General features: G+C 38.4%; 1 protein-coding gene across 3 annotated transcripts in view; it reads left to right on the forward strand.

Moving 5' to 3' along the window:
* The window catches only part of LOC121853100 (PHD finger protein rhinoceros-like), a 45,092-nt gene extending 27,331 nt beyond the window's left edge, over window positions 1–17,761 (forward strand). For all 3 annotated transcript variants that reach the window (XM_042347039.1, XM_042347038.1, XM_042347040.1), the window contains 6 exons: window positions 2,704–2,863; window positions 4,686–4,813; window positions 5,840–6,013; window positions 6,422–6,679; window positions 7,288–7,410; window positions 8,386–17,761. In XM_042347039.1, the coding sequence (XP_042202973.1) occupies window positions 2,704–2,863; window positions 4,686–4,813; window positions 5,840–6,013; window positions 6,422–6,679; window positions 7,288–7,410; window positions 8,386–16,755 (9,213 nt within the window). In that variant the 3' untranslated portion in view covers window positions 16,756–17,761. The remainder of the gene's footprint in view (window positions 1–2,703; window positions 2,864–4,685; window positions 4,814–5,839; window positions 6,014–6,421; window positions 6,680–7,287; window positions 7,411–8,385) is intronic.
* The last annotated feature ends 1,609 nt before the right edge of the window (window positions 17,762–19,370 follow it).

A 19,370-nucleotide genomic window follows, 5' to 3' on the forward strand; every position in this document is an offset into this window, starting at 1 on the left:
AATGATTCCCTGATCTGATACATTTCAAGTAGAAATGTAATTGTTTGGGGAGGGACTGTGCATTGTAATCTTTTGAGAGGAACTTGCAGTTTAAGGATGAGTTTCTTTCTTTGATGTCAAATGGCGACAGGCTGCAACACCACATATTTTACCCAATCAGTCAATCAATCAATCACAGTTTAAAGTCTAGGCTGTGTTTGGTGGTGGACTAATGGTTCTTGCTCTTAACAATTATGAAAAATACTGTCATAGTGGCTGCTGCCCCTTGACCCAAGTGTTTGTGAAGCTTTTTTGTAATTGGTTGAATTGTATTTTGATTAATGAGAGCTCTTCACATGTGTGGAGTTCAACTTTGGTCATTGGGGACATTACTGTATATCTATCAGTGTTTACTGAAGGACGAGTGGCATGTTGTGAGCTTATACAGGTTGTTTAACTGATAGTACATTTAGGTTTGCTGCTTTGGGCACTTTAGTTTTAGATGTTCTTTAGAGTGTGCAAAAATGTGTACTGTATATGTGGTACTTGGTATATAAATGTAAAGAATGTTTGAATATACACACACACACACACATATATATATATATATATATATATATATATATATATATATATATATATATATATATATATATATATATATATATATATATATATATATATATATATACATACATACATACATACATACATACATACATATACAGTGGTCCCTCGGTTAACGAGCACAATCCGTTCCAGCAGGTTGCTCGTTAACCGAAAAACTCGTTAACCGAAACCATTGTTTCAATGGGTTTTTGGGTAATTGGTTCCAGCTCACCGAAAATTGCCCAAATTCAACAAAAAAGGTAGAAAAGTACACTTACTTTGAGGTGTGTATCTAGAAAGCTCCTGGATGATGATGATGGGAATTATAATGGGGTTGGAGGAGAAGGGAGAAGAGAAGGCATTGGGGTGGAAGAGAAGTCACCCCATGGCACCATTTCACCCATAAAATTTTAGTTCTCATGGTGTATTTCAAGATTATTTTCTTTAAATCAACACTGCACTGCATTATATATTGTCAATATGTAAAATATATTTCAAAATGACCAATAATTTGCTTGGAAACACAGAAAAAAAGCGTTTAGTAGAAGAGAGTCTCAAGCAAGATGTTACCTCCACTGAAAACAGAGAGAGACTAATGCCTGTCTGGTGTGTTAACAGGCTGGATGGCACGCCAGAAACTAGTTTCTTTACCTTCAATTATGTTGAATAATTGTTAAAATGACTAAAAAAGTTAATATTAAACTTTTAAAATTATTGAATAGTATAAACTTCTTGATATTTACTAAAATAGTAAGGAATTTAAGCCCTAAAACCGATTACTGTATTGGCGGACTAATACTACAGCTGGTGGACAGCCAAAAGCGAAAACATGTTGAAGTCGGCTCGTACAAAACTTGTTAATCGAGGGATTGCTCGTTAACCGAAGTTAAGAATCTTATGGAAGGTAAATCGTTAACTGAAATCTCGTTAACCGAGGGACCACTATATATATATTATATATATATATATATGTGTGTGTGTGTGTGTGTGTATGTGCATGTATGTATGTATGTATGAATGTATACATACATACAGGTTTATGGGAGATGTCGACTGTCAAGCAGCTGATTAACACATGGGACATGCCACTCACCACCACACCACACATCTTGTTCAGTGCAGCCTTAGCCTAAATCACATATTTAGAAGTCATGTGTAATTTTGTTTGCTATTTAGGTTTTATTGTTTCTTGCGATCTTTACAGTTAATTTTACATTTTAGTACAGTACAGTATGTTTGAAAACTTTGTTACAATACAGTACTGTATTTGTAAAGGAATGCATGTTGATCGATCACAGGAAGATTAGCCTCCAGCTTATTTCAGTTGAGGATTAATCACCCTAATGCTGCTAGGGACAGGAGTTAGGTTAGGTTAGATAAGACTATACAGTACTGTATTAGCATAGCCTGGCTCAACTATAGTATGGTTATCTCAAGGTGAAATAAGCTCGGGTGGTAATCTTTTAGTGATCTGACTTGACTGATTTTCTGCTGATTTAAATATTTATGTCACAATAGCTTGTTACAGATTATATTATTGAAATTATATTACAGGAAAGTTTTCATCATTAATACAACAATTTCCCTGAAAGTTGATGAAATGCAGTGTAGATTACCTTGAGGGGTAGGATCTGTGAATGCATGTTACACAGGAAAAGGGGAATCATTGTGTCTGAAGTAATTTTTTAAAGCCTTTGATCAAAATTTACTCTTGATCAGCAAATATTCAGCAAGTCCCATAGTTATCTATTATTTTAACTGGATGAAAGTAAGGGAGTTCAAATTTAATGTAATAACAGTAGTGTGCTGTCCCCTCAGGTAAGGTTGATTGTGTGGTGTTTGTAATGCATGAATAGTTGTCAGTTTTAAGTGTAATAAATACTGTGATCAGAAAATATGTCGATGAATTTTGTTAAGAAGTGATTAACTTTTTCCTTTGATATTGATACATATGTTTATTGTTGTCATCATTTGAGTTGCCCAAGCTGAATGAAGGTGCTCTTGTCAGCCTGTAAAGTCAGATTACATGTTCCACTATATATCTCAAGCTGTAACATTAGTGATAAGCCATTATTAATTTGTTCAGATATTTACATTTTCATTTCTCCCTTCTAGCCTGACAGCGAAGAGGGGAACGAGATGGTATTTTGTGACTCGTGCAACATATGTGTACACCAGGCATGCTATGGAATTACAGCCATCCCTTCAGGTTCATGGCTGTGCCGTACATGCTCACTTGGCATCAAACCTGATTGTGTTCTCTGTCCCAACAAAGGTGAGTTTGAGTCCAAACTTGTCTTATTAGTGAACGTGACCAAGTGAACTTTGACATTTTTATTACTAAGGATTCTTAAGATGGGAGAAAATGCCTTAAGACTATTAGGAGTCTAAATACTTATAATTGACATTGATATTGAAGTTGAACTCAGAGGGAAGTGTGTTTATTTGTATCTTTTAGAACGGTTCAAGGTAAAGTTCGGAAAAAACAGAATATTTGTATTTGAAAAAGGTTAACCATGATGAATGATATAAGAGTTGGTGATTGAAATATTTACATTTGGGAGCAGTGTTCAGCAGGGAGTCATGTGTCTTTGTTCTTTTCTGTTACTTTCTGCGTTTGTCATGTACCCTGCTCCCTGTTATTTTCTTCCTGTAAAGTTTCTGTACCCCTTGAATCGGGTCCAACCTTTGCAAAAGTGGGACAGGAGCGGGGATCATAGATGGCAAGGAATATTTTTTCCTTCTTGATATAACTGGCTTTGGAATATGAGAGCCACCTGACTATGGGAAGAAGAGCCAAGATCCCTTTTTCTTTTGGAATCCCAAAACTGAGTGGTAGGCAAACCATCTTTTTACCCCTCGAGTTTATATCTAGTCAACTGGAACCAAAGCAAAAATAATTGATTGAACCCAAATTTGTGTACTGTTGAATGGTTAGTCATTGGCTTTAATAACATCACTCCCTGGATGGAGGTTGGGAGGGTATGGTCAATTGCAACATCAGTCCCTCTCCTTTTTGGCTGATGGTACAGGAAGAAGGGAAAGGTGATACCCAATTGGATTAACAAGTTAACACAACCTGATGTTAGAGAGACCCTTCAAAGGATTCAAGACTCCCTCCCCCATCGATCATCCTAGCCATGGACTCTGTCAGAAAAAGGATTTCAGAATCGGTTTTTGTTTGCCTGGTGTAACTCGATGGTTCAAGGGAAGCTTGAGGCTTGCTCCTTCTGTTCTGGATTTAGAACCAGATTTACCAATAGATCAATTTAGTAGGATTGCTTACCTTGGGAGTGTAAGCTGAACATAATGTAGTATTTGCAGCTTGTTGGTATCTCCTTCCTCCTCATTTTAGCTGGCTGTGGTATACAAATTTGCTTAATGCTAGCAAAAAGCTATTAACCCTTAGGCCCCTTAGGCCCCGGGTGATGTTCCAGAACGTCCGCCTATTCCCGTTTTTTTGGGGGGGGGGGGATATTTTCCCCCCGATTTATCCGAGGGGGGTGGGGGGGGGAGTCTGGCAGCAGCACCCTAACCTGGAGCTTAAGGGTTAATGATGGATTGATTCTGTAATTTTGTACTCTAGCCAGGATTGAGCAACTTGATACCTCTTCCTCTTCTCTTTATGTTAAGTTAGAATAGATTATATTACGTTTGATCAGGTTAGGTTTGGTTATGGAGGAGAGTTGTATCTTATTGAGTTGACCTCTGTGATTTCATTTTGTAACTGATGTCTCACAAATGAAAGGAGATTGGAATACAGTATTTGTTTATGCCTGTCAACAAAAGCTGCCATACTTTTATTCCTCTAGGTACTGTACCTTCATGCCAATTGTCTCCTTTTTGGAAACTACTGTATAATGAAGGTGAAGATAATATAATTTTTAAATTTATTCGTAAATAGATTCTCATTTTAAGCTGGATCCTGAGTTTTCCGAGTCAATCCATCATTTTTCAGAAAATGGTGTAAATATTAATATTTGAGTTAGATTCTTTGTGTATCAACCTATTATCACTTCAGAAAAGGGATGGTTAAAATATCATAATTCTTGGTGTCTAAAATACATTATAGTCATACATATTTTGTGTGTCAACAGGAGGTGCAATGAAGTCCACAAAATCTGGACAGAAATGGGCTCATGTAGCATGTGCATTATGGATTCCTGAAGTGTCAATTGGTTCAGTTGAGCGGATGGAACCTATTACGAAGATCCCAAACATACCAGTGAGTTGCGACTTCTTTTCATGCTTGTGCGGTTGATAAATTCTCTATATTGTTAATTAATAATGACAATATATATCATTTTAAGTATTGTTTTGATCATTTTCTTTGGAACTAAGTTTTTCTCATTTCCCACTTGTTTTCTTTGTTTTTAATATGTACTCTACTTTAAAACAGCAAATAAGTCCAAAAATATATTTTTCATTGCCTGGGTCTCTCCATAGTAACACTTTCCTACGCCATAGATTTACAGTTGCATTCCTCACCATTTGGCTAATGTCTTGGCATCACCAAGTTGTTCCCCAAAAGAGATATACACATCTGATCTATGCCAAATTTTTCACTCATCCCACTGTTCATTAAGCTTTTGTTACTGATTCCCACTTCAATTTCCTGTTCTTATAAGGAGATGAATCACTTATGGCAATTTTATTTGGGTGTGATTGTTCTGCTAGTGTCTTATGTTGGTTTCAGGTTGAAATGTCTTGATTTTTTAAGAATTCCCCTTATATTATTCAGTGTATGAGTTATTGATGTACTGTATTATTGCAATAAATAAATGTGTGATGAACCATTGCACACCAGTTAAGGAGCAGTAAGCAATTGTGAAAAAATTTTGAAAGTGAAATTGAGTTACACGAGTATGCTGGGTATCTACAGCAGACAAAATGTAATGTCACCTTGAAGCAGAACTTTTAAGTTCTGTTGAAAGAGATTATTTTTTATCTTGTGTGGAAGGAGATTATATTGTATATTCTGTTTGTTTCTTTTGTTAAGGTCACTTAAATTGATGCTTTTTTCCATTGACAATTTTAGTTATGTCTGGTATTGGTACACATTCAGTAATACTTTTATTTAATTGTATAATGTATACTGTACTTATATTCATGTGTGTTTTATTTCATTAATGATCTTATTGTTAATTGTTTTAAAGTTGTTTTATCTTGTAATATGGTTATTAGTTACCACTGTTTGCCTCACTTATAGTGTTCACCTTTGAAGTTCTAATATTATCCCAATTAATTACAGCAAAGTCGATGGGCGCTTGTTTGTGTGTTGTGTCGAGAACGTCGTGGGGCTTGTATACAGTGCTCAGTCAAAACCTGCAAAACAGCCTATCATGTGACCTGTGCCTTCAAGCATGGCCTGGAGATGAAGGCCATCATTGAAGATGAAAGTGCTGATGATGGGGTCAAGTTAAGAGTAAGTTCACTCTCACTCACTCACATAAACACTGTAGTTTTTAATGACAAATTTTTGAATTGTGGGAAACTTTCCCTTTAAGCAACATCTTTATTTAGTGTAAGTCCACCACTTTAGATTTAGTGTCAGATGCTTACCTCAGAGAGCAGACACCTCTCTCCTATAATTTTCACTAATTGAGGAATCCCTCCAATTATTTATCCTTTGATTTGTTTGGCAGTACTGTACTAAGCCATTCTCGCCCAGTAGAGTATCATGGATTAAGCATTTGTTTTAAATCATTTCTCATGGAGTACAGTTTCATGTGGTGGCAGGGATTGACCATGGATGTTTTCAGTATGTTTTTAGTACAGAAGCTATGCATAACCTTTGTTAAATATTGTTGACAGGCATTTCTCTTAATTTCAGTCATATTGTGAGAAGCACAGTGTATCAAGCAAGAAGATTGGAAATGAAGATGCTGAGAGTGAGGAAGGTGAAGAGGGAGTCCCTAAAAAGAAGAAAGATTGGACCTCGGAGCAAAAGAACCAAGCTCGTGCTGCTAAACTTCGACAAATTGAATCAGAGTTCTTCAAGCATGTTGATGTTCTTGAAACTTCAAACTTCCTAGATATAGATTTTGAGACTACGGAAACTATATTTAATTACTGGAAGCTTAAGAGACGGGTAATTGAGAGGTCGTTTGTATTTTTATATACTGTATACTTTGTCATTTGGGCACAATGGTTTAGGCTGATGAGGTATGTTATCAGTAATATTAAATGGTGTAGAAATAATCCTTAAACTAATAACCACATATGTTGTAGAATAATCCTTGCAGAATTTCTTTAAATCACTGTACATGTACTGTATATTTCTTCACATTAGGTTATCAGAGAATGACTGGCAGCACATGAAACATTTAAGTAATGAATTGAGGAATGATAAATAACAAGAATGATGTTTGAGTAAAAAATAATATTGTATAACATGATAAGTGTGGTTTATAGTTTTATAAAAAACATGATAAAACAAAGTAGATCACTAAACTCAATTTTAAATGTTTATTGATGTAATTTTGTGGCAAACTGGAGATAGTGAGGTACTCAATGTTTTAAGTACATTAAACTGAATTTAGCATAATACATAATTCTTTAATCAGCATTAATTACTGGAATACATAGTTTACCTGTTTTTAGTGGCTGCTTCTTAAAAAGAGTATGAAGTCCAAGACTGTAATTAAAGTTGGTCGTATAATGGGAACTATTTAATTTTTATAATATTTTTTTTTTCAGGCAAGTTTCAATAAGCCTTTGTTGACACCACGTAGTGAGGAAATTGATCTTCTGTCCCATCAACAAGAGCATGATATTGAACGTATGAAGATGTTTGTACAGTTACGCCAGTACCTGGAGAGGGTACGTGTTTCATGTTTTCTTGAGTATGAACCTACAAGATGAATGATTCATTAATTTCAGTAATAAGTTACTTAGATGGACATGTTCAGACTTTTGGCTTATGACAACCTTCACCTTAATTGTGCATTTAGTTAACTTGGTATTATGATTAATTTTAGCTATGCCCTAAAGCTAGGCAGCTTTTTTAAAATAGGCTGCTTACTGGGGGAGTATATTTATGTATTGTTCCCTATAAATGCAAGCAAAATTGATTGATTAGCCCATTGTGGGAAATAAAGAAAATATATGAGAGATTTGTACAAGGTACAGCAGTTGGCCTCTGATGCGTCGAGGTCTCTTGTTAGCCAAGGGATGGTTGACACAATACGGTAGCTGTAAGTTGTATCATGCAAGGAAGACTTTAATAGGACTTGGGGATATCTGCCAGAGAAGGTTTAATAATTTTTATACTAACCATTGTAAGTCCACATTAACCTTATGCTGAGAGTGGCTCGCCTTTTCCCTTGGCCTGTAACTACTCTCTCACATGTACAGGAGGTTCTCATCATACATCAGGGATATGTTCCAGAGAAAAAGAACTTATGATTAAACATTTTATTAATGAGGAATCTTTCCCCATAAAAATTAATGTAAATACATACATACATACTGTACATACATATATACATACATACTGTATATACATACATACATACATGCTGTACATACATACATACTGTACATACATACATACATACATACATACATACATACATACATACATACATACATACACATACATACATACATACATACATACATACATATATATATATATATATATATATATATATATATATATATATATATATATATATATATATATATATATATATATATATATATATATATATATATATATATATATATATATATATATAATAATTTTGAAAATAACTTTCTTATTCTAATAATTTGGGTTTCCTTTTATTTCAGGTTCGCAATCTATGCTATATGGTGAATCGGCGAGAGAGACTTTCAAGATCGTTTATTAAGATACGCGAGCAGACGTTCTCAAAACAAGTGTCCCTCCTAAGTAGTAATAGTGTGAACCTGACCCCTCAGGAAATAGATGCAGTTATGCAAGCCAATCATGGCCCCTCTGTGTATGATCAGCTGTACTCTCACCACACTGCCCCACTGCATACCCAAAAGCAGTTTGAGAAGATTGTTGCTTGTATTGCTGGAACTCTAACTGAAAAAGCCAAGAGCAAAAAGCCACCCCAAAAGAAAGATGTTAATGGTCTCATCAAACCTAAGAAGGAAAAATCTGACAATCCATACAAGAAGTTGTATGTCAATGGTGCTGAACAGCGTCGCTCTCGTTCTAGTTCTATGTGTAGCACCAGTGACTCGGACTCCTCTCTGGTGTCAACTAAATGGACTCTCCCTCCAAAAGGCAATGCACGTTATTCTGTTTACACCAGTAGTGAGGAGGAAATGAATAAGGAGAATCACTCCATCAAAATAGAGCCAGCATCAAGCAAGAGCAAACTTACATTCTTAGAGAGCAGTGACAAAGAGAAACCTGTAATGGAAAGTGGGAGTGTGTCAGTGAGAGGGAGAGTTGGCAGAAGGAGAAGAGGGACTGGTCGAGCCAATGCTATTAAGAGTGCATCCTTTAGGGATCGTATTCCTGCATCTAGTGATGATAAAGATACAAAAGATTTTGATGCCCTTATACCAGAAAAAGATATCAAAAGTGAAATAACTGCCTCATCCTCTAAAACTATTAGGGAACATCCCAGTGTTGAAAGTTCTGAGGATGAGACAGAGACATTGAGTAAACCGAAACCACAACCTGGGAAAAGAAGAAATAAGAAAAAAGTGACACCTCCCAAGGTTGAATCTAGTGTAAGCAGTGAGGATGAAACTTCAGTCACAGTTACTCCAAGTAAAGAGAAAAGATGTAATCGTAAAGGAAAATGGGTGAAAAATGTAGTGGGTATTGAACCAACAACCGTGAGTTCTCCAGTATGTGAACCTCCTAAGTTGGAGTTGAGTGATGACGATGAGTTGGGTCGTCCCACATACAAACTGTCCAGTGACGAGGACAATAGTGAGAAGAGTAATGATCCAACGGCTGTCAGTGGTGATGTGTTTGGTGTAAGTGACCGGACAGACAGCAGTTCTGATAATGGTCGCAATACGGCTTTAAGTAAAGGACCAAAGAAACGTGATAAGAAGAGTGAAATTACATTAAGTGATAGTGATGTGAATAGTGATGATGAAAATAAAGAAAGTACCATAGATTCTCAAAACCATGCAACTTTAAAGACAAAGGCAGCTAAGAAAGAATTTACTCCAAAGATTGAGGCAAAGGTTGAGAGAATGAATAAAAAGAAAATTGATAAGGGAGGAAGAACAGTGAAAAAGACTGTGAGTGTAGAAAAAGGGAAAACTGAAATGAGACCAGCTGATGAGGTTGATCCTGAGCTCATCAGCACAAAGAGCAGTGAGGTGGAGGCGACGCCAGGCCATTTGTTTGTACCCCAGAGAAAGGCAGCAAAGAAGGCATCAGAACTCATCACTAGTCAAAATACAACGAGTACATCCTCTACCACTGTTGTGGCTGTTGCCACGCCTATACCTGCAGATACAACAACTGCTGAGGCAAAGAAGACTGCAGCAAAATTAGTTAAAGATGTAAAAGAGGAGTCCGAAGAGCCAGAGATCATTGAGGAAAGAAAAGTAGCAGATGAGAAAAGAGTAACACCAACTAAAGGAAGAAAAGGGAAGATTACCAAGGATAAAATTGATAAAGGGGTTGATGATATTAAAATTGAGGGTGCTGATGCTCCCAAAAAGAACTTATTTGATCCCCCTGAAATTCTCCCTTATGTACCTATGCGTCAAGCTGCCAAGAAAGCCGCGGAGAACCTCAAAGGTGGCAACAGTAAAGTTGGTGTTTCTGTCACTGCTGGTCTTGAAGACCCTGAGGTGCCACCTGTCCCTGTCTTACCACCAGCAAAAACAAAAAGAATCTCCCGTCAAGAGAGTAAAACCAGTGGGCGATCAAAATCCAAGTCACCCCGTGCAGCCAAGCATCTTTCACCTGCCAACATCACAAACTCTGAATCAGAGAGTGAATCAGAAAGTCAAGCAGCGGCAAGAAGAGTGCCAAAAGATCAGAAAGATGTGCAGAAGATATCAAAGTCCATATTTTCAGACAGTGAAGAAGAATCTGTGGGCACAGTCAAAAAGGAGAAAGTCATAAAAGATAAACCAGATCCAGTTCCTGAGACGATAAAGGTGGCCCCAACAGGTGACCAGTTTTTTCGTGGAGATATTTTCGTCCGAGAATACCAGAGCTCGTCAGATGAAAATGAGAATGGAAGACCTACCACCCCAGGAAAGAAGGCACACATATCTCCAGCTCATAAATCAGTCAATGATTGTCAAGAGTCCTCCTCAAAGAGCCAGCCCTTTCGTGGACCCACAAACATCTCGGGTGACCTTCGCCTCACCTCCGATAGTGATGAGAGAGAGGATGAGAACCAGGAACCGGCAGTTGGAACCCTTAGGAAGGCCCCTGATAAGAAGCTTAAAACTTCCGAAGGGCGGCCTGAACATGGGTTTCAGCCGCCGATTACTGAGAGAAGTGAACCCCGAGTGCCCACTGAGACGGAAGATAGCAGTCCCAAACCAACTATCAGAAGAGAGGCTGGATTGGAGCCAAGATTGCGTCAAAGTGGGGCTCAGTGCCGACCGAGAACTCCTTCTGGTGATGTCCCCTTGCAAGACATCAGAAGTAACTCTCATGCGCCACCAAGAGGACCGAGAAGAGGAAGAGAGAGAGAACCGCATTCACTCCCCCACAACCTTGGTGCCAGTCACAACAAACTCCTTGGTAAGCGAGAGATACAGCTTGAGGAATCACTCAAGTCCAGCAAGAAGGTCCCAGAGGGAAGCAGTGAAGAGAAGCCAACCCCAACACAAGGAATCACCAGCTCCGAAAAGAAAGAGGCATTGAAAGAGACAGAGCCAGCATGGGAAAAGATAGATCTGTCCAGAGAAAAGAAACAAGCTCAAAAAGAAGAAGAGGTTCTTAAGGATGAAGCTGTATCCTTAAGAGAAAAGGAAAGTGTACAGAAAGATAAGGCAGTGACAGAGAAAGAAACTGAAGCAACCCCAAGTTCAAAGACTGTTACATCAAGAGAAGTTGATCAGTCTTCGAAAGAAACTGACTCTTCAGAAAATATTGATATTATAATAGAAAAAGAAGTACAAAGAGAAAAGGTTATACATTCGAAAGAAAAAGTTTTGTCTCCAAGAGAGAAGGTACTTCCTTCCAGAGAAAGAGTGTTGCCTTCTAGGGAAAAAGTCTTGCCCTCTAGAGAAAAAGTTTTACCCTCTAGAGAAAAAGTTTTACCCTCTAGAGAAAAAGTTTTACCCTCTAGAGAAAAAGTTTTACCCTCTAGAGAAAAAGTTTTACCCTCTAGAGAAAAGGCTTTACCACCCAGAGAAACTTTGCCTCCCAAAGAAAAAATTCTGCCACCAAGAGAAAAAATTCTGCCACCAAGAGAAAAGGTTTTGCCATTAAGAGAAAAGAAAGATATTTTAAGAGAGAAGGTCTTATACAAAGATAAGGAAACGTTACCAACCGAAAGAAAAGACTTCGTAAAAGAGAAGGAGTTAGTAAAAGAAAAAGGTGAGATTGTGAGGGTTCAGGACCCCTTGGAAGACCAATTGGAATCCCAGAGAGAACAATCACAGTCATTAAGACAAACTTTGGAATTGGTTAAAGAAAGTGAACAAACAAAAGAACCTGAAGTCTTGGATAAGTTGGAAGAGGTAGCACAGGAACAAGTGGAAGTAGTCAGAGATCTGGAACCACTAAGAATAGAAACCAGAGCTGAAGAGGAGATACCAGTGAGAAAAGAGGAAGAACCTGTGAGAACTGTGATGCAAACACCAGCTGAAGCAGAGGCTTCTTCTGTAAGAGAAAAAGACTCTGTAGTAGAACGGTTAGATATATCTGTAAATATAGAACAACAAAAGAAGCCTGGTGTGTTTGGGTATGTTGATGAGGAAGTAAAAGTTGGAAGATTAGCGGACATTGTCGAGACTTCTGACACAGAGCCAGACAACAAAAGGGTTCGCATTGGTGACAGTGATGAAGATTCTGTGCTTGTGTCTGAAGAAAAGAGAGTAGAACAGCCCAAGGACAGTGGATATAAGAGTGCAATAACTACACCTGAACCTGTAGATAGAATTCAACCTGTTTGTAATGACCTGGTCAATGTAAATAGTATTGTAAATAATTTTATGCCTGAAGAGTCCTGTTTGGAAACAATAGATACAAACAGTAAAACCCCGGTGGTTGTACCAAGTACAGTGGAATTCAAACAGACTGTCAATAAATTTGTTTCTCCAACGAGAAGAAAGAATCTGGAAGATGTCATAGGGGAGATGAAAAGGCAGGCTGAAGCACAACCTGAGCCCAGTAATTCTTTACCTACTTCTGAAGTGCAGATTGAACTTGCAGCTTCTCCACCTCACAGTCAGCCTAACTCAGCCAATTTTTCTGTTCCTCCCCCAGAATCTTCTGTTCCTTCTTCTCAGGCATCATCTGTGGAAACATTAACTCCCAAGAGTGCAACTTCTCCAGTTGCTGCTAATTTTGTGGAACAGTGGCGAGGTCAGTGGGTGAAAAGTCCGCCTCCACAGGATCATAAAGTGGATCCTAGCAGTGGCACACACCTTCCACCTCATTTGCCCATGCCTGGTCTTGATCTTGGCCTTCCTCCATCTATGTCAATGTTAGATTTACAACGAGCTATGTACCCAGATACACAACATCGGCTGTTTACTCACTTTGATATTTTAAATGCCCGTACTATATTGCCGTCAGAAGCTCTACTTACTAGCCGATTACGCCAGATTATGGAGGCTGGTATTCCTCCTCAGATGTTTAATCCAACATTAGCGTATTTACAACAACAAAGTGCCTCCGAAATGGCAGCTCTCAGTCAACAACAGTATGCACAGTCTTCTCGAGAAAATCAAATTCCAGATAAAACTAATGTATGTTCTGCTCAGGAACTTGCGAGATTACCCAGCCTTGAAAACCGGCCTCCCACTCCAGAAATTCTTCCAACCAATAATAAGGCAAATAACCGACCAGCAGCCTCAGGTACTAAAGTTGGGAAACCATTACCCTCTCCTGGATTGCCGAGCATGATGGTTGCACCACCACTACCTTCTCCACCAACTACTGGCAATAAGATTGTCCCAGGTCTCACCTCACCTACCACTAGTAGAGGGCAGCAGCTCACAACAGCTAGAGAAGAGCCCCCCTCACCAGTATTATCACACAACAAAACTGCACAACCACAACCTTCTCCATCAAGTATATATAACAAATGTGACACTTCTGTTTCATCAGCCTCACAGCCACCACAGACCAGTGTACCGCTGCCAGAGATGTCACCTGCCGATCATTCAGTATTAATGTTGAGGACAAACAGGGTACCAGTGGAGCCTCAAGTTTCTCCCCAGTCTAGTAAAACTTCCCAGGTTGCCATATCAGCAAGTGTTACAACTAGTGACACTGTCAGTGGAGCCAATAAGTGTCCCAGACCACTAGTGTCTCCTCCTGTCAACTCAGTGTTCACAACAAAGAAGAATGTGAGTCCACCTGTCTCTAACTCTGTTATGTCTGTAGCCAAGTCAGCCACAACTACAACTAGTCTAAGTTCACTTAACAAGTCTCCTCTCCCAGCGGTGATGAGTCCCACCAGTCAAAGGGAGTCATCGCCTCAGCACACTACAGTGGAAGTACCTGATTCTAAAATTGAAACCATTACTGTTGATGATAGTGTCATTCACCAGAAAGAAGAACCTACTCAGAAACGTGTGCCAATTTATATGCAGGAGCCAAAACCCCAGAAAGTTCCTGAGAAGAAATCTCCAAGATCTCGAAAATTGTCTCCACGATGGAATAAGGAAAGCCCAAAAACCAGAGAAAAGAAATCAACAAAGCTGAACAGGGCATCATACAATAAAGGGCGTGGTAGGAATTCTGGTAAAGGGAAAGGCAGAGGCCAAAGTCCAAGATTCAATTCAGTCTCTGTGCCTAAGGAGCTGGTGGGAACAGTATATGACTTTGATTTTGACAACGAATTTGATGATGATGGTCCAGCCAACAACACGTTAGATGATCTTCGAAAATCTCGTGAAAAACGTCAGTCTGTAGACACAACTCCCCAACAGCAGTCATCGACACCAACATACATGGCTGACCACAAGGAACAATCTCCCAAGAAGTCTAGTAAAAAGTCTAAATCATCATATAAGGATAAGGGGGTTGTTAAGTTAAATAATGATGATGATAAAGTTGCCAAAATACTTGAAGATTATAGAAATATGCAAAATTCTCAGTTAAGGAGGAGTGTTCATTCACCCACACCACCTCAGGGTGATGCCATCCCAGATGATCCACCAAAAACACCAGACAGATTACAAAATCTGCCACAATTTAGTGCTGAATATACTGCAAACATATCTGAAAACAAACTTACAATATCAAACATAAGTGAGGCGAGAGACTCGAACCAAACCTCAGAACTTACAGTTATTCAGAAAGCTGTAGGGGACCACAGTAAAGTCTCTCTCACTGTTCCAACTGCGCAAATTGGCATCGATGAAAGAACGAATCAGCTAAAACTTAAGATTAAAGGGCCATATGCCAACTCATACTCAAATTGCAATACAGCAGCTCCACCTCAAGAGGCGGTGGGTGCTCCGACACCAATATCCACAACTTCAACATTACGACGAATGAGGAAAAAGGAACTTATTCGGCAATATTGCTATCAAGATCAAATGCCAGCTGAACCACCAGACTCGGGGCCTATAAACAATACCCCAAACCCTCCCCCACATGTAAGAACTGGCATCACTATTCCCAAGGCTGTAGCATCCATGACATCCATACCAACTCGAGAAGACTACAAGATGTATACTCAAGATGAGCCTCCGAGTACTGCAGCCGGGGGAGGGAGACGGAAAAGACCACCCCGAGAACTTAGACATTTGAAAGTCTGGACCATTAGGGAAGAATCTGGTAAACGCAATTCAGAAACAACAGAGAGCGGAGATGCCAGCAGAAAGAGACCAAGAGGTGCCAAAGAGTCCAAGATCTTGGAGGAGAAGGATGTCTCGAGTGCCAAACCACCACCAAAACTAAGAATAAGTTTAGGGAAGAAGGGAAGTGAAGTCATGACGGTCACTGATAGTAAAGAACTAGCTGGAAAACAACGACCTCCCAAGAAAAGACTTGCTGAAGAAAACCCCATGGTTAAAATTAAGAGTGACAACATGAAATTTCGTGAACAAATTATGGCTGACTTCGACAAACCTGGGAAGAAGGGTGGACTAAAGGGCTCAGACAGAGACAAAAAAGCCAAGAAGCGTAAGGTATATTCGGGTGAGGCTGGTCATAGCTCCAGTACTGAGAGTAAGGACCTTAACTCTGCTGACAAACATGACATTAAAGTAATAACTGGGGATAGCACAAATGCTCCAAAATTAGTAATAAGATTTGGGAAAGGCAAGAGTGATAATTCGAGTAATATTAAAAATATTAAGGGGGAGATTAATGATTCTGGAATTTCTAAAGAGGAAAGGTTAGATTCAGACACGATTATGCCTCCTTCTTTGAAGATTCGGCTGTCATTAACAAAGCCAGATTCTGATTCCAATAAAGAAGAATCCAGTATTCCCAAAGTGCCCCTCAAACTAAAATTGTCCAGACGCTTAGATGGCTATGTTGCCTCCAACACCCCTAGAAAGCCTCATTCTGATGTTCAAGATCAAGGTCCAGGTCCTCCTAACCCAAAACCACCTGATCTACCCCCTGAGTCCCACTTTGAAAAATCTATACCTGACATAACCCCTCCGTCGCCACCGCCTCAACCCAATCCTCTAATAGCAAGTGAGTATCAGGCAGAATCCAGATTGTCACAGCAAGAGAACCTTAATCCACTTGTTGCAACTCCGTACGCTGTTTATCCTCAAAAAAGTGACCCACCCACTGCATGTAATATACCAGAGCAGTTAAATATGGGCCCAGTAGATTATGGTCTGGGAGGACTGGGTCCACCGACAAGATCTGAAATGCCTGAAGAAATGTTACAAAGATTAGAGGCTCAAATAGCAGCTGCCGGCAGAAATGTGACCGAAAGTGGAGGCCCGGCCGGTAGCTTAGGGTCTCCTCGACAGCAATCAGGACCACCTCTGCCAGACGTCCCCTCAATACACCACACGTTATACCCGTACAAGGAAGGCTCTGACTGCAGATGATAATTGCTTCTCTTTCTTAGTAATAACTTAATATTTACAATAATGTAACAAACTACCATAATTATGTACAAATGTAGATACCGTTGGTGTTGCTCACTTGATGCACTATGTTAGTTACGCAAGGATTTAATCACTTGCATCTCATGGGCTGATTGCAGCCACCATTTTTGTTCTTTTTTTATTAATGTAATGTTCTGCACTGTCATTTGTTAGGGAAAAATACTCGCTCCCCTCAAGGGAATCTACAAGGGTACAGCTACACTGTTGGCAATGATTGTTAATGTGATGGGTGAGTCAGGAGGGAGCACCTCTGGCCTCCTCCCCTACAGCCATGTTAAAATAGTTGTTCACTCAGTGGGGTCTACCTGGCCCCAACCACCAGATGTGGTTCCCCTGGTTCACCTGCTCCGCCCTCAATAGGCTACTTTAGCCAAATATCTTGTTTCCTTGCCTGTTTTTACTGTCTTTTTTGTATGGAATGTGAGGGTGGTTGTTGTTGAGCATGACAGTGTGGTGGGCGTGGTGCCCCCAGGCCCCGGCTGGGCCCTTGGACCTCTGACCCTGGGGCCCCGGATGCCAGACCTGTTGTCCCGGGGAGGACTTGTGTTCCCATATTTTGATATCTTTTTTACCATTGTAAATAGGAAGGAATGTACAAATTACTGTATTTGCTTTTTGTAATTTTATTACTTTTGTACAGTTTTTAGTTCTGATTGCTCATCAGACATAACTTATGTTTTATCAAAAGTTGGAATTATTTATTTTTTAACTTCTCTAAGTGTCACAAATTTCCATGCCATTACTGTCATTTAATATATAGATTTCTTGGCTTTTAATTCTTGACTTTGTTGTTCGGACAAGTTGTTTCCGTGGAGACTGAGTTGTTTATCTACTAGAAGGCAGAAGATTGTAATATATTTCTTGATTCCTCAACAGAGAAATAGTCTTGTAAATCTTAGTGTCATGTGATACATTAATATTATTGAAATATAAATTTTTTATGTTATATAGTTGGCCTTTCTACTTATTCTACCTGGAAATTATTTTCTTTATATACAAGGTGTTGCTTAGAAGAAGGAACTGGCTGAGATTATAGGACCTGATAATATGAAAATAATAATATCATTGGAGTTATTTCAGATAAGAGATGTGCAACTGTGACTTATAATAATCGTATACACAGGCTGTAATGTAAAATTATATAACAATGATGAATATGTGGTAGAGTGATAGGAAGAGAAAGACTGTGTGGTTTAACCAAAGGTATTTGATGGACTTGGGCTTGTTTAAGGAAAAAGCATGTGATAGCCTCTGATAAATCAAGAGTTGTAGATGACTGAAGTTGTTTTAACCAAAAGGTGTTTTATAAAGTGAGGCAAGTTTAAAATATATATATATATATATATATATATATATATATATATATATATATATATATATATATATATATATATATATATATATATATATATATATATATATATATTATTGGTTGTTTTAGCTAAAATGTTTGTTATTCTCAGACTAGTGTATGGATAGAATGAAGATAGTTTAACTGAAAAGTACGTTGTTGAATCAAGATACATTAATCAAAAGGCGAATGATAAGATTTTAGGTAGTCCAACCAAAAGATTATGAATATACTCAGGCTGGTTTAACAACAAGAGATATGACAGGTTATTTATACAAGAAGTGAATGATACTCATGCTAGTACTGTACTGAACTATACAACTAATGGCATTTAATAGACTCATTTTGATTTTATAAAAAATGTGTATGATGGATGCAGGTTATTTTGAATAAAGGGGGTATGATAGACTCTGGTTAGTTAGCCTAGAAGTGTGTGAATGAAAAGGTGTATGGTGGACTAAGGCCAGATTAACAAAGATGTTTAATCAGTTTAAGGTAGGTAAACCAAAAAGATGTTTGATTTACTAAGGCTATGTTGATAAAAGTTGGTATGATCAAGCTAGTTTAGTGAAAATGTGTAACAGTACACTGAAGTGTTGTTTAGCCAAAAGGTGCACTGTACAGTATTGTAAATTTTGGCTGGTTATGTAAGGAGTTTGATATGTGGTAGGTTGACCAACATAGGTGTGCAAGAGAATTGAGTTTAAGCAATGAGTGGATGATGGACCCAGGCTGGTTTAACCAGGTGTGTGATAAGGTCAAACTGGCTTACTTGGTTAGTTTAAGCAAAAAGTGATTGGTGAACTTGGTTTAGTTTAGCCAAAATAAATATGATAGGCTCAAACTGTTTTAACAAAATAAGTGTGGTAGATTCTGGTTGGTTGTAATATGTATAAGGTATATGATAAACCCAAACATTTAACCAAAAGGTAGAGGGTAGGTTCATACTGGTTTAATGAAAAGGCATGGAATAGATTTGTGTTACTTCCAACAAAATATGTATGACAGTTTCCAGTTATTTTGACCCAAGGGTGTATGATAGACTGCAAATTTTATAAAAATAATATGGTTTGTGGACTGAGAATATGTAAACTACTGTACAATAATAGGTTTATGATAGACTTGGGTTGGATTAACCAAAGTGCATGACAGACAAATACTTGTTTAACCATAAGGTATAGTATATAATAGATTCATGCTGGCT

Source organism: Homarus americanus, unplaced genomic scaffold (assembly GCF_018991925.1).
Source record: "Homarus americanus isolate GMGI-L3 unplaced genomic scaffold, GMGI_Hamer_2.0 scaffold15794, whole genome shotgun sequence".
NCBI classification, from domain to species: domain Eukaryota; kingdom Metazoa; phylum Arthropoda; class Malacostraca; order Decapoda; family Nephropidae; genus Homarus; species Homarus americanus.